This window comes from Clytia hemisphaerica, unplaced genomic scaffold (assembly GCF_902728285.1).
Source record: "Clytia hemisphaerica strain Z4C2 unplaced genomic scaffold, Clytia hemisphaerica genome assembly, whole genome shotgun sequence".
Classification (NCBI taxonomy): Eukaryota; Metazoa; Cnidaria; class Hydrozoa; order Leptothecata; family Clytiidae; genus Clytia; species Clytia hemisphaerica.
Genome location: NW_027103694.1, coordinates 707,019 through 723,374, shown reverse-complemented (window position 1 = coordinate 723,374; position 16,356 = coordinate 707,019). Strand labels below are relative to the sequence as shown.

At 36.0% G+C, this 16,356-nt stretch overlaps 1 protein-coding gene across 1 annotated transcript in view; it reads left to right on the top strand.

Moving 5' to 3' along the window:
* The first annotated feature begins 1,021 nt into the window (after positions 1-1,021).
* LOC136803875 (kinesin-II 95 kDa subunit-like) overlaps positions 1,022-16,356 on the top strand; it is a 30,450-nt gene continuing 15,115 nt past the window's right edge. Inside the window, exons 1-8 of the mRNA XM_067060597.1 lie at positions 1,022-1,109; positions 12,507-12,551; positions 12,723-12,805; positions 13,150-13,254; positions 14,107-14,177; positions 15,304-15,357; positions 15,790-15,914; positions 16,245-16,328. Of these exons, the coding sequence (XP_066916698.1) occupies positions 12,549-12,551; positions 12,723-12,805; positions 13,150-13,254; positions 14,107-14,177; positions 15,304-15,357; positions 15,790-15,914; positions 16,245-16,328 (525 nt within the window). The 5' untranslated portion in view covers positions 1,022-1,109; positions 12,507-12,548. The remainder of the gene's footprint in view (positions 1,110-12,506; positions 12,552-12,722; positions 12,806-13,149; positions 13,255-14,106; positions 14,178-15,303; positions 15,358-15,789; positions 15,915-16,244; positions 16,329-16,356) is intronic.

Genomic DNA, 16,356 nt, shown 5'->3' with positions numbered 1-16,356 from the left:
AGTACCGTCGTTTTGTATAAGTTTCCCATTTCCGCACTACTAAGATTCCTTTGCCACTTTTTAGCGGAAAAAGACCAGGACTTCAGGTAGTTGAAAAAAAAGTATTGGAAAATTAGGCACTTTTGTACGGAAGTTGATAAAAATTGACCGTCAGTCGAACATGGTTTTTTTTCCTATCTACGATTTTGTGTTTCCGGGGGTTTTGTTGTTTGGAATTGATTAACTAACAGTTAGGTAGGGTCGGGGTTGGTAGTAACGACTTGTCACTGTGCCGGGTGCATACTCGGCGCCTTGGGCCCCGCAGGGTTGCTAGTAACGGCTCGAATTTCAGTCAGGTTAAAAAAGGGTTTTTTTTACCCATATTATAATAACATTACCCCCGTTCTACATTCTATAAGTATGTATTTACAAATTTTGAATTCTGCTGTGCGAGTGTGGCTCAACGGCCTCAACAGATAGCGCGCTGGGTTTCTGATCAGAGATTCTTTCCTTTGTTGGGTTCGAATCCCGGTCGGGTCGATATTTGAAGAAAGCTTGAAATATCAAATTCATAGAAAAGTTAGTAGAAATCAGAAAACAAGTCTCAGAAAGTCAGAAAATAGAAAAGGAGATCGAGAGATGGGAAGTGGAAAAACAGAAGGGGGATGTTAGATGATTGACGGTCAATTTCTATCACCCACCGTTTTGTACAAGTAAGCACAAGATTTTCCGTACCTTTAGAAACAAACCCTTTCCAATCTCATGCCGGCTAGCCCGCCCCGGGAATCGGGAAAAATAGCCGAAAGATTCCGGAAAAGTGACAAGAAAGAATCTTAGTGCGGAAATGAGAAACTTAAACAAAACGACGGTACACCAGGATCTGCTCGGAAATGATTTGTTTATACGTGATCACACTAGGTTTTCTCTAGCAAGTATCCCCTTCCAACATTTAAATGGTAACTCAAATGACCACGGACCCTGAGTCTCGAGAATTCAAAATGGTACCGTTGTTGTGGGACGAGATTTGTTCAAAAATTTTCAACTTTTCAATACAACTTGCTCAAGTCAAGTTGGCCAACGTTATCAGGATATGTACATCGACAATAAGTTTGTAGGTAACTGGTAACAAGGTAGATAGTCTTGATGTGATATTTTGAATAGCTATAGCTATTATGTATTATAGGACTTGCATAAAAAATAGATTCTTTATAGACCTCATCATCAGGTGAAGGCTTCTTCGTAAAAGCGAAAGACATGTATCTATTTTTCGGATCCAGCATGCGGGAATAGTGTCAGGACCTGCAGGCGACCTGGTAGGGTTGGGTATGGGTGTGTTTTGGGTGTGGTTACGTATCAGATTGGCTAGGAATTTGGTTATTATCAGTTAGGACCCTGCCGACGCACCGGACTTAACGAACACCAGACATGTGAAAGTCCGGTGTAAAATGAGAATTTTTTTTACCACCGGACAATTTCTACACCGGACTTAAGGAAGTCGGATGTCCGGTGTCGGGGAAGGATATTTTTTCCCACCGGACAATCAATCAAAACACCGGACATGACCAGTCCGGTGTGCGTCCGGTGTTTTTTAATTTTTTGTTTCATAAATGTCCGGTGTCCAAAATTCCCTGTATGCAACACTGGACTGACACCGGACTTATTGCGTCCGGTGTAGCGAAAGGATACTTTTTGCCACCGGACAAATACACCGGACAGTCCGGTGCGTCGGCAGGGTCCTTATCAGTTAGGGTTAGGTTAGTAGGGTTGGACCTCGAAAAAAGCACTCTTTTATGATTTTCTCTTAATACAGTCTCGTCTGTAGTTTGTACAATATAAATAGCCGTAGGAAACGCTCTTTCGGCATGGATCTGTGGCACGGTGGTTAAGGCATTGGGTTTCAAAGCATCGGAACTTTGCATTTAGTGGGTTCGAATCCCACCGGTGGCGATCTGTCGGTAAGTCATTCAGTAAGTTAGAAAACATAGTAAATAACTCACACAGCACCGATAAGTCAGAAAAACTACGAACAAGAGACTGGAAAGTACGAAATAAGTCCAGATCTGTCTTTCGTCTTTACGAAGAAGCCAGCCACGACCTCATCATCAGGCAGCAGGGCAAAAATATAAGTGCTTGAAAGTGGCTGGGCTGTCTATAAAAGAACACTTGTATTGTAAACCAGCTTGACTGGAATTTGTGCATTGTTTATTTAATCAAGACAATTTTTTGCCAACAGCCAATTTGCAAGGGGGTTAAGGGGGTACTGTAAGGCCCCCTTCACATATCACGGTACGGGTGCAGCCAGGGTGGTAGCGAAGTCAGGCAAGTTTTGTTGATGTCAAACCAAATGTTTCATTTTTTCGTGAACTTTGAACCCTTTTAACTTTTTTTATATGTATGCTAAAGCATTCTGGTTTTTACCAGTGCGTCTCAAACCGCGATATTTCGAGAGCACGGAAGCGCGTCAAAACACCAGCTTTTTTAGAGTTTTGTCTCGTTTACCCAAACGCTGCAATCCTGCGTAGGCTTTGGGCTCAAGACTAGAACCCCCAATACTAGACATTGGCCTGGGATACTTTTACTTTTGGGTGTGTTTGAGCGTACCGCTCTGGCAAGAATCTTTTGATCCACACCACAATCTTCATTCAATCCATAATTCCTGAAGGAAGAAATGGATCAGCAGAGAGATTTCATGTCTAAAATTGAGTTTGAGTCAACTCTCCTGCACCCTGTATAACCACGGATTTGGGGTTCATCGGGAATTTTTTGCAAGTGTTTGTCAAGTGCATTTTTGAATTTGTCAACAGTTAAATTTTTCAAGTTTCTAATGCTCTTTGGCATTGCATTGAAAAGTTTTGCTCCTTGTATAGTCAGGGTACTGTCGCGTAATTTTGAATTGTTTGGACCGGCGTATTTGCTAAAACACATTCGCCCTAATCTTGGATGGTCTTTAGATTTGAAGCAATCATTGATATTTGGCACAAGATTTTCCAATATTTTCCAGGTGTATATGATCCTGTAGCGTTCTCTCCTTCTTTGAAGTGAGTATATTCTAAGCTTCTTTAGACTTTCCCAATAATTTTGGTGTGTTCCTTTTATTTGTTTCAAGAATGATTTCTGGATCTCTTCAAGTCTTTGAATAAGACTAATAGTACTGGGGCTCCATAACGCTGAGCAATATTCCAGTATAGGGATCACAAGTGATTTATAGAGAGTGATCATGGTATGTGTAGAGCGGGAAGTGAAGGTACGTAATATCCAAGAAATGATGTTTTTGGCTTTTTCAATTATTGATTCAATTTGATGTTTAAATAGACAATCATTGGACATAAGAACTCCCAGGTCTTTAACATATTCCTTTCCTTCAATTTTATCTCCTGATGGTGCAAATTTTGCATCATTCAATTTCATATTGTTTGCGATTGTCCATTGATATAAAATCTGAAGGTCTTGTTGCAATATTTTTACATCTTCAGCATTCTTTATTGACTTGGTTGTGCGAGTGTCATCTGCAAAGGACTTGACGATAGATTGGATAACATTCTCATCTATGTCTCCAATGAGTATCAGGAAAATCAGGGTCCAAGTACACTTCCTTGTGGTACACCTGAGATAACTTCTTGGATGTTTGATTTCACACCATTAACCACTACAGTTTGTTGCCTGTCTCTCAAAAAGGACTCTATCCAATTATAGATTTTACCAGTTATTCCTAGCCTTTTGAATTTCGACAGAACAATTGAATGATCCACTTTATCAAAAGCTTTAGAAAAGTCTAAGTAAACAACATCTACATTGGTCTCTTTGTCAAGTAAGTTTAATATAAGATCATGTTGTTCAAGGAGCTGACTCAGACAAGATCTTCCACTTCTAAAGCCATGCTGATTTGGGTTGAAAAAGTTATTTTCGTCCATGTGTTTGACAATGTGTTTTCTGATGACTTTCTCAAAGATCTTTATAACGTGTGATGTTAAGGCGACTGGTCGGTAGTTTGCAGCCAGTGATTTGTTTCCTCCTTTGTAGATTGGGGTTATAGTTGATATTTTCAATTTGTTTGGAACAATTCCTTTTTCCAGACTGTTTTTCCATAGATGGCACAATGGGATGGCTAATTCTTCTTTACATTGTTTCAGGACTATTGCTGGGAAACCATCTGGACCAGCAGCTGAGGATGGTGATAATTCGTCAATGGCTTTCATTATGTCATTTTCAGTGACTACCATTTCTGATATTTCAGTGGTTTGTGTGTTGAAAGCTTGATCGTCAGGTGACATGGGTTCACTGAAGACATTAGCATATTGATTTGAAAGGATGTCAGCCATTTCTTTATTCTTCATTGTAAGGTTCCCGTTCCCTGACCGAAAAAAAATCATCATCATCATCAATTTTGTTAATTGTCAGAGTCGTTTACTCACTGGAAATACGCAACTTTCTGAAGTTTCGTTTTTTTTCGGTTGTGCTTCATTTTAAAAATAGCGAAGATGAAAAGTTACCATCAATCCCGCGAGTAAAAGAAAGTACTCCGACTAGTCTACGAAAAGTGCGCTTGCGCGGCGAATAGAATATCTCGCAAATTAATATATGCATAAAACTGACGAAATCCTTTCTTTTTTATGCTTAGGTGACGTCACCATCGATCCTGACTCGACAATGGAGAACCAAATTTGGCAATGTATAATTATTACGAGCGGCCGAGAAAGTTTGTGTGACGCAAAAATTGCGCGATAAACGAAGCCCTAGAAGAACGCCCACTGAAAATTGAAACCAGGAATTTATTGAATATTTCACTAATGAAGTATCAAACTTTTTGTTTTTTGTAATTATTATAAATTCATAATTTTTAGGTACTATTTTTTGAATGTCAAAGGACAATTAAAGTGAATTTAAGCTGATTGGGTGGATATTGGGCGGACGGGCGTTTTGCACGTGCCGAGATTGGAAATCAAATGAGAGTAAAAGACGGGGTCGTCTTAGTATGTAATATTAATTCATTATTCTTTTATTTTTATTTTTCGCGAATGAAAAATGAATTTTTGATTTTTGAATTAAGGAAATATAGTATAATATATTGTATTTGATTGTCAATGCCAAAAGATACTTACGAATAATCTGCTGTGTTGCTTCGCTATTTACCCCCGGATTGTTTTAGTAGGCACTTCGGTCACGTAAATAAAAACACGTGTATATGTTGAAGCCGACTGTGGACTGACCGCAACTGCAATTACATAAATTATTGTGGAAGGGAACGCTTGAGACGAATGTTTGGGAAATCAAAAAGACAACTTTTGTGAGAATGTTGAGTTTTGTTTATATGGCTGTTTGTGACGCACTGTTTACTAATGGAAAGCCTGTGATCTCTCAGCTTTCCAGCGGTGTATAAAACTGTGGAGGAGGACACGGGCTAGTATGCGTGTCTGAATTGAAAAAGCGTGTGTCAAGCAATGTTCGATCGAAGAAATAAGTTTTCACCAATGTCTAAACTTTTGACTATATATCTAAATAAAGAATTAGTAAACCTTTTTAAGATCTGTAAAAAGCTCTCTCTACTCCCAAATAGTTCTAGAATAAACCCTGAAAAACTGAGATACTGTAATCTGAGATAATTGATAAAATATCCAATTGTAAATAAAGGTTGAAGATGAGAATTCACGAAGAAAAAACAAACCTTAAGCAAAGAAATTGCCTTTATAGCTCATTTTTCCATGAAAAATAGAAAAGCTTTTGGATATTTGAGTTCCCCAAACATTGTAGAATCTTTTAGTACACATGGCAAAAGAAAAAGAAATAATTAAGACCTTTATCAACTGAATTCTTTCCATACCGTGCGTGGTCCTAAATCCGACAGCCCTGCCTAAGTTCTAGTTCTGTGGAATTATCACATACTGTAATACATTACGTACATTTTCGTGATTTTAAACATAAAGGATGAAATAAAATAAAGAGTTAAAAATATTAGCACAGTGACGCTGGTGAAAATGTGGAAAGCACAAAAGTAGGTGTAGACTCAAAATGTCAAAGTGTAAGAGTGAACTGGGACGAGACGATGACATGCCAAGCTAAGTAGAAAAATTGTAGGAATTATAGGGAAAAATATTTGTAATTTGGAAATTTTTAAAAACTACCGTAGAGTCGTCTAATCTCGACATACGTCTTGCAATCTCGACATAGCTGTAGGCTGCTCTTCGAAATAAAAAATCAAACATAAACAAATACATACCAAAGTTATCAATCAATCACTAAATTGTTCTCTCTCTCTATCCACGTCACAGATTGTTAATATAATATGAGAAATGTGAACTGTTATTACTTATATTTGAAAAGAACACTTTAACGATGTAGTAATCACTAAAAAACTAATTAGCATGCTTTCAACGAAGATGCCCAAATCACAACAACATTTTGCACGCGAGGAATTTTTTAGTAGACCTTTTTACCGTGAACCGAAAATAATTAAAAGAACCCGGTTTCCTTATGAATTTGAAAAGGGACCGGGTGTGCTAGGTGCGGCGCCTAGAAGTTTAACTCGGCCTCCTAGCGCCTAGAGCGTGTGCTTGCAATAAATAAAAAGGAAGTGGAAACCAGGTCGACTAAGCGCGCGAATTATTTTTATCACGTGACTTGAAGCGTAATAAAGTTGTAAAATTTTAATGATGGACACGAGAAAGTTACGAGTAAGTTTGCATGCGTTTCGTGTGTTGTGTAAAACTGCTTATAATTTGGCTGTTTTTTTAATTGAAAGGATTGCAATGTTTACTGAACTTCTAGTTTGATGGATGAACTTGTTCGATAAGAATGATACCAAGAATTTCATTCAAGGTTTGTTTTGATTATTTTACAGATCCGGTGTCAAGATTGCAAGACGTATGTCGAGATTAGACGACTCTACGGTATTAAAATAAATATTTTCATATCAAAATGTAAGATAAAAATATTTTAAGTTGAAATATTAAAATTATCCATGTCAATGATTCCACAATGGTGATGAGGCCAGCAGTGCTAAGTAAAAAAGAAAACACGGCGCAAAAATTGTTCAAACAGAAGACAAAGCATGGGGACACAAGACACGAAGAGTAAAATTGCAAGAGACAAAAAGGACTAGCTCAGGATAGAAAAAAGTTAAAATCAGAAAGAAATAAAAAATAAAAAATTCCACAAATTAAAATTCGTAGTTTGAAATGCTAAGGCTGAATTATCAGGGTCTTCTTCATTGACGATATGGGTTGGTAAGGCATTCCACAACCTAATTGTTGAGGGGACATAGCTGTATTCGTGCATTTATTGGTGTAATCTTTAAGTTAGCGGTACGAGCACGACATACAAGAGAAGATAAACAAGCAATTCGACCGTGTAGAATCTTATGCATGTAGTTCAGTTTAGTTTCAAGCCGTCTTTGCTGGAGGGTCTTATTAAGGTTAAGATTACGAATCATGGTGGTTGGACTACCGGAATATCTCAAATCATTACATATAAATCTGGATGCCTTGCGTTGGACCATTTCTAATTGGTTGATGTTTGCTGTGGTATGAGGATCCCAGACAACTGATGCGTATTTAAGAATCGGCCTCACATAGGTACAATAAGCTTGTAGCTTGATTACTTGGTTACATGTACGCAGGTTACGCTGGAGGAAGCATCTGATTTGGTTGGCTTTTTTCGAGGTGTAGTTGACATGGGTATTCCAAGATAACTTTTTGTGTATAAAAACGCCAAGGTATTTTGCTGAGTCAACAAGCTCAATGATCTGGTTATGCATGGAATAGTCAGATAGGATGATTTTGCGCTTATTGGTGACTCTGAGGACCTTGTATTTGTCTGGATTGAATTCCATGGACCAATGCCTTTCCCACTCAATCAGATTATTTAGATTATGTTGAAGTCGATAAGCGTCATTGACTGATTCAATTTTTCTGTATAATAGAGCATCATCTGCAAAAAGACGAATTTGAGAGTTCACACACAATGGTAGCTCGTTTATATATACTAGAAATAGAAGTGGTCCCAATACTGTCCCTTGGGGAGCACCAGATAATACCATGGCTTTGTCTGAGCTCTTGCTGTTAACAACTACAGTTTGCGTTCTGTTTGCAAGGTAATTTCTAACCCAGGAGAGAGTATTACCTCTTATTCCGTAGCGATCAAGCTTAATGCACAGTTTGTCATGGTCTACCTTGTCAAATGCTTTGGAAAAATCAAGCAAGATGGAATCGATTTGACTTCCCTCATTAAGCGATTTTGCAAGGTCATTAATGGTGAGTAAAAGCTGAGATTCACATGAACGATTTTTCCGAAAGCCATGTTGTGTATCAGTTAGTATGTTGTTTTTATCAAGGTGGGAGATGATATTACTGTGAAGAATATGCTCAAATATCTTGCATGATACTGATGTTAGGCTTATAGGCCTGTAGTTTTCAGCTTTGGCTCGATCTGTTTTCCCTGGTTTGAAGACTGGGGCAACCAAGGCATGACGCCAGTCCTTTGGAGTCATTGAGTGCAGCATGGATGCCTGCATTACCAATGTTAGTTCAGGTGCAATTTCATTACCAAGCTCCTTTAGGAATTTAGAGGAGACATTGTCTGGACCAGATGCTTTGTTTGGGTTGAAATTTTTCAAAAGTTTCTTGACTCCTGCTATATTGATAGTTATGTCTGGCATAGTTATGCAACGTTGACCAATGAGTGGAGGGATGCGTCCATCTGGTTTAGAAAAAACACTGGGGAATTGATGGTTCAGTATGTCTGCTTTCTTTTTGTCATCAATTTGGATGTGACCCTTATCATTTAGAGGGGCAACACCATCATTATCACACTTACAAGATTTTATAAATGTAAACAGTTTTTTGGGATTGTTGTCCTCTCCGCGATCAACACATTTCACTACATAATTGTTAAATGCTGCTCTACAGGTTTTCCTTGATTTGACGGTGAGTACTTTAAATTTGTTTCAGTCTTCTTGTCTATTTGTTCGTTTAGCACATTTATAAGCTCTTTTTTTCCTTCTGCAAAGTCTTTTGCATTTGGTTGTGATCCATGGTTGCGTATATCAAGGTGAAGTTGTTTTTGAAGGAACAAAACTCATTGAAGAATCGACAAGCATTTTGAAACTAGACCATAGTTGATCAATTGGTGTGGTTGTATCGTTGTTTGCCATGAAGTTGGTCGTTTCGGAGTTAACATGGTCTTTTATCGTGTTTAGGTCTGCCCTTTTCCATAGGTATACTTTCCTTTTAATAGATTTTGATATCTTTGGATGACAGGTAATATCAACCATCACAGCTGTTTCGTGATCACTGAGACCAGGATGAGGGATGCAGTTGTTTACAAATGATGGTCGATTAGTGGAAATAATGTCAAGTATATTATTAACTCGGGTCGGGAACAAAACAATTTGCTCAAGGCAGCATTGGTTAAAGGTTTCTAAAAACGATTCATTGATATCTTTCTTGTAATTATGATCAATGATGGCATTGTTTACCCAGTCAATATCCGGAAGGTTGGTATCACAACCAATCCATAGGGGGCAGTTTTTAAAGGAAGAGTTTAGAGATTTGATTTCTTCACAGATGAATGTTGTTTCACCAATTTTCGATTTTGGAGGTCTGTAGCAAGCTGCTATGATGACTGGTCTCTGGTGTGTTTGAACCTTGATTGCAATAAATTCACATTTTTTGGATTTCTTCACTTCCTCAATGACCAGGTCTTTCTTTGCAATGATTATCATACCGCCTTTTGCATCGTCTCGATCACGTCTATAACATTTGTATGTTGGTGGAATGAATTCAGAGTCCTTGATGCTACTGTCAAGATGAGTTTCGCTACCAATAACAATATCAACATTGTCCTCAAACAGAGCCTGTTCTATTTGCTCCTTTTTTTTTCCCAAACACTTTGAAAGTTTATGCACCAGTATGCACATCAGTTTAATTTGTGTTGGAGTTCTTTTAGGAATACCTCTTTGTGGAGATAGGTTAGAGTCAGTTGATGAATCAAGTGAGCTATCAAAAAGTGATGGGTTGATGTTTTTCAATCCACAGTTGCAGCATTCTCATTCCAGATCATTGTTTGTCTGATAGATATCATACATTACACTGTTCATTTGGATGCAGTGTGCATGGAACCAGCGATTACAAGTGTCATAGGCAATTGCATTTTGTCCCCATCTGACAGCTGAAGAACATTCACCACAGGGAAATTTTACAGGTGGGCCAGGATTGATCTCGATTTGACCACTCAAGACTAGTAGCAAGTCTATCAAGTGAGCAGTTGATTTTATGTAGGATGAGTTTGTTGAGTAAGCCTGGAATATGGAAAATAGGACTTCTTGGTTGAAGCGTGTCGGAGGGCAAAAGCTCAGATCAGTTACATTAACAAAGTGAGGGTACAATCTTGGTCTTGACCACAAAGTGGTGTACAAAAGAAAGATCAATAATTTGAGCAATTTCATGATGAAATCAGAATAAGAATAATAGATACCTGATCAGCTGCACTTTAGCTCCAAGCTAAGAGTGCAGCCGTTCCAAGGTGATTAACAAAATGCCTGAGCTGACCAAGACACAGGACCCTGCTGCTCGAGGAACGTAATAATAGGAAGAAAGTTATACCTGTGATGTCCAGGGCTAACCTGGTGTGTAAAAGCTGAGGGGTCTTGTTTCTAGACAGCAAATTGGTAAATTGCTGAACCTTTTTGCAACATTTCAAAATTTGTTTCTGTGTGGGAAAAAAAAAGTTGCAACTATTGATGAACAAATGTTTCTGGAAATGGAGGAAAACATTGTTGAAGGCTGAAACTTTGTATGTTTATCAGAAAAAGGGTGACGAATTCAAAAATCACATTCGCTAATTCTAGTTCTTTCATTTCTATGTAGTTTTTTTCACTTTTTTGCTTCTTTAGCATGGGAATGTCCCAAAAAATTCCTTTTAATTTCTGCCGAAACAGGCCGAAATGGATTTTCTTTTGATTTAGGGTTTCTCCTTTCAGGAAAATTTATTCTTTACATTATAATTTTTTGCTTCTCTATTTCCAGAGGCCCCTTCAAAATGGCCCCTTTTTTGACTCATTTCAACCTTTTCCAAGTTACTTCATACGATGTCTTCTTTTGTTATTTTCATAAATATACTAAATATTTTACAAATATTTTTATATAATAACATTCTAACACCATCAAAGAATTCTCCCTCCAAATTTCAGGTCTCTAGCTACTGTATATACACTAGAAAAAGAGATATATGCAAAATTAAAGAAGCATGACTGGAATTACAACCACTTATCCTCTGGAGGCTTATGACCCCTCATTTTCTTTCTTTTTTAAAGCTCTACAAGATAATAGGTTTTGAAAAAAATTTAGATTTCTGGAGTTGCTATCCAGGGGGTGCATGGGCGATACCCCCCCCAGAAAGCTCTTACATTTTCAGTTTGTGAGCCATCTTATTTTCCTTGAAATGGCTGGATAGCCTTGAATTAGTAGTATCCAAAAATGGTATGGTTTAAATATGGAAAATTATCTATTTTTTTTTGCTGTGTCAGCAGTTTTTCAGCATATTTACCCATCTTAAAAATTAATTATCTCGAGATTTAGACATTGAAATTAACAAACCATACCATTCTTGGATACTACTAAGTCAGGGCTATCCAGATGTGGGAATGATTTATTCTGAAAATACTCGTTAGAAAATGTTGATGTCATTCAAAAACTCCCAAAACGCCTATTTTCGCCTTAAAAATGCAATTTCTTGGCACCAGGATGTCGAAACTTAACAAAATAACCCCATTTTCTTTATCTACTTTTCACACTGAATCCGTTGGTAGCCTCAGAGATTTTTAGACTTCGAAAAAACCGTTAGTAAAGGCCCTTGATAAGTTCTATCGATTACCTAAAAATCGATTCACTCGAAAACTGCAGGAGATTCGAAGGGCAAATTTTTCCTATTAGGAGCTTAGTAAGTATCAAAAATTTGCCCTGATCTAAAAGGTTTCCTAAGAAAACCAATTTTAAGGCCTTTTCTGAATCTCGGACGCTGGTCTATTGGTTTTATCAAATACGTTTTCTACATTTCTTAGTCTTATCAACTCATACAAGAATTTCAAAACATATTTATTTTGTGACAACCAATTTCTGAAACGCCAACTTTATTCAAGAATTGTGACCTATTCTCTCAATAAAGCCCTACGTATACCATGTATACCATGTACAGATGTACCATGTATAAATTTAATGAAAGAATTTTTTAACAATAAAACTGTATCAGTAAAGACTTTCCACCAAATGGATTTTATCAATATGCTTTCTAAATAGCGATAGAACAGTGACAAACTTTTAAACTCAAGAAATGAACTGATTTCAAGATGATGTCATGTAAATAAGTTCACCTTGAAACTTGATGACATTAAAGGACTTAATTAGCTTAACTTAAGTTTAAACTGACGTCAATTTCTCCCTCAAATCTTTTGCTTCAAAAAAGTTTAGTAATTTTTATTGATATGAACTTCCATGTCAATACACGCTTTAAATACTGGCAACTTGTTTTATTTTTAGAGAAACATAAGTGATCAGTTAAATACAAAATAACAAAGCATTATGGTAAACATTATTCCTTTGTTGTTTTTCATTCATTATTTTTTTGGAAAATATTTCTAAACTAACACTGGTTTGAAAATTAAAAGAATTAAGCTATAAGAAAACTAGATCATTCATAATCAACTTTTATGTAAGTATATTTTTGGATAAATGTTTTCAATATTCTCGTTGCAGTCTAAGAAGCCAGCAGAAAGTGTAAAAGTGGTTGTTCGATGTCGTCCCTTGAATCAGAAAGAAATTGCAGCTGGCCATGAAAGGTATACAACAATCCAAACACTACCTCTTCTTCTGTCATTGATTGCTAATATAGTCTGACTTTTTTAAAGCAACAATGTGTATTTCTGCAATATGTTTCGTTTCTATCTAGCCTGTTGTAACTCTTTTTTCATCTTTAGGCTAAAAACAAAAAGCAAAAACAAGTCACAGTACAGTTGAAATTCACAAAAAAAACATAATAATTGATTTAAAAAATTATGATGACTTTTACTCCACACTTACACACTTACAAAATAAACACTGTCCTTGTTTAGTCTTATATATTTTTATACGAACTTTGATAGGCCAGAAATATCGATTCAAATAATGTACCTTATCTTCTTAGAATCGTAGACATGGACGTTAAAAAAGGGTTGGTGAGTCTTCGCAACCCCGTGAAACAAAATGAAGCACCAAGACAGTTCACCTTTGATGCTGTTTATGATTGGAAGTAAGTTTTTTGAATAATAAGTTTATGGAAGCCACTTTTTATCTTTTTCAAGGTATTTGAAAAGCTAAAGTGCATTTGCTTTTCAAGTGTGCACTAATTCATTTTTTGATGTCATTTTTTAACCAATGATTCAATTTTAACAAATTATACTGTTGAAAAGATAATTAAAGAGTACTATAATTTTTGAAAAAAGTAATATGTCCTTTGATGGTAAAAACTTTGGTGAAGAGGTTCTTTGAAGCCTCCTGGTTTAGCTATATGATTATTTTTAATATAGAAATATTGAATCAAAAAATTACAGCCACTAGAAGGTAGCCTGTTTGAGTAAAATTACCCTGTTTTTTGCTGTTTTTCACTTCAACGGCTCACTTTCTAGAGGGTACAACTTTCAATGCCAGTATTCTATGGCAAAAATAAGACGTAGTCAAAATCAGCAGGCTTCAAAGTACCTCTATCGCAAGATATAGCAAAAATAAGATTTTTAGCAGCAATTTTTTTCTTCTTCGCTTTTAATCTTCAGTTTGTAGAATTTTTTTGATTACTTTTCTCAAAAATTAAAATGCTCTGAATTATATATGTTAGAATTGAAGAGTAAAAAAATAACTAAATAACAAAAATTAGTGCACGAAGCGAATGGGCTTTGGTTAGCTTTAGTTTTAGCTACTTGCAAGTACCGTTTTGTTAATGAACTGTTTCGACCATTTAAAGATTTTTTTTTCTCAAGGTCTTTTTTACAATACCAGTTTTCAAACTTGAAAATATAAAAATGAATGATGCACATTAAAAGTTTATATTTTTAAGATATATTCGTTGCAATCATTTATTGATATGAATTTTTACTTTATTTTGCAGTTCAAAACAGAGAGATTTATATGACGAAACATTCTCAGAGCTTGTTGAATCTGTGCTCAATGGCTACAATGGTAAGACTACTATAATTGTAGGATAGCACAGCAAGATGTTTCATTGTGATTATTCCAGAATTTTAGTACGCTAAAACATCTAAGCAAAATACATCACTGTCTTGTAAAGTGGAAATTTTTTTTGACGCAATATATCATACTAATAAGTACTAATGGTTATACAGTGGAGTTTCCATTGCTCGAACACGCACTTAGAATTGAAATATATTCGAGTTAGGAAATTTCGAGTTATGGTGTAAGGTTTATAAGGTATTGTTAATTGAAGGGAACATAAAACTTGTGCGAGTTTAACGAGTTTAAAGCCCCAAGCTTTTTTTATTTTTGTATCCCCAGGGGGGGTAGAATCTACCACCCTCGATTATTTTTTATCTAGGAGAGCTATGGCCATGAAATTGGTACAGACGTTCTCCATCATGACATAAATTTCCTGGAACCAAAAAAGTTTGATGACGTTATTCAAAAACCGATGACGTCATCCCAAAATTTCCACCTGTCGGAAAAAAGCCAAAGTATATGGTTTACAAAAATGTCTATTACAATCGAGCCAATAAAGATATTTAGATTCTATTTGAAAATTCTGAAAGATAAAAGGCTGCCCTTTAATATAATTGCCGGTTTTGCATTTTCCATGAATATTTTATCTTAAAATCTGTGCTAAAGATGAGTAAAATTTTCAAAATTGGCATTTTTAAAATTTGTTTTTTAATTTTTCAAATTTATATTGTCAATGCCTATCACGTGTCAAAATTTGAAGATGATTGAATTAATAGTTCAGAAGTTATCAGCACTTAAAAATTTTGAGTTTTAAGCGATTTTAGCTGGGTTTTATGTCATGTTTCACAATAAAGTCATAAAACCTGATCTGGACAAGCTATGACCCTAAAATTTTGCTAAAATACTCTTAAGAATACAAGTTTGTTAAAACTCAGAAAGTTTCAAATCGTTTAAAAAATTTTTCTTCGAGATATATGCAAAAGAACTCTAGCGTGGTAGATTCTACCCCCCCCCCCAACTGGGGCTAATAGGGTTAAGAAGATATTTGAGTTAAAGAGGTTGGAGTTAAAGAAACTCCATTGTTATTCGGTAAACACGAACCCTAAATGAACACGACATTTCAAACTTTCAGGAACAATCTTTGCATATGGGCAAACTGGTACAGGAAAGACTTTCACAATGGAAGGTACAAATTCAATAAAATATTTTGTGTTTTTATGATTGGTCATTGTCACATGATTTATGCTATTATGGGAGAAAACATTCACTTTGCAAAACAACCCCTCTTCAAATTTTAAAAGTCGCTTGTGTTTTCGATACCGTCACCAAAAATATGTAAACTCCTCAACACCACATCCCCCTTTTAAACAAAGCACATAGCTAAAGGGCTATAGGGATCGATTTCTTTGCAAGTTGATTTTAACCAAGTAAGTAGATTGACAATAATATTCCTACAATTACAGATAAAGAAAATTTTTCTATGATAAATTTTGTATTGTTTTATACGTCTGATTATAGCTGTAAATCGAAACTTGAAGTAATGTACTTTTTTTAACATGGAAATTTTTAAGAATTTATAAGATTATTGATGCTCTGAACAATGTTGTTATGTTTTTAGGCGTTCGCTCGGATCCGACCATGCGTGGCGTTATTCCCAACTCTTTTGACCATATCTTCACACACATCTCGCGAACACAAGACCAACAATATCTCGTCCGTGCTTCATATCTCGAAATTTACCAGGTTTGCGTTGTTGTTAACTTTCTTTTCCTAAAAACATCAGAAGAAACTTTCATTGCTAGATATTTTGTAATTTCATACCATATTTAAAAAAGTCACAAACTTTTGATACTACATACACTATCAACATCTCGCAGCTAGTTCATTGAGTCTCTTTTGCTAAACGAATCCATATGATGAATAATAGGATTGGGGGTTAAACTGTACTCGCCCAAAGCAAGGTGTAATGAATTAGGGTTATTAATCTATGTCCATAACATCACTCTTTGTTTGAGAGCTCTCTTCTTAGTTCCGTTAGTTGTACAAATCCACAAACTGTTTTGTTTCTTGTAGGAAGAGGTCAAAGATTTATTATCGAAAGATCATAAAAGAAAATTAGAGTTGAAAGAACGCCCTGACACTGGAATTTATGTCAAGGTACAGGATAATATGATACTATTGACTT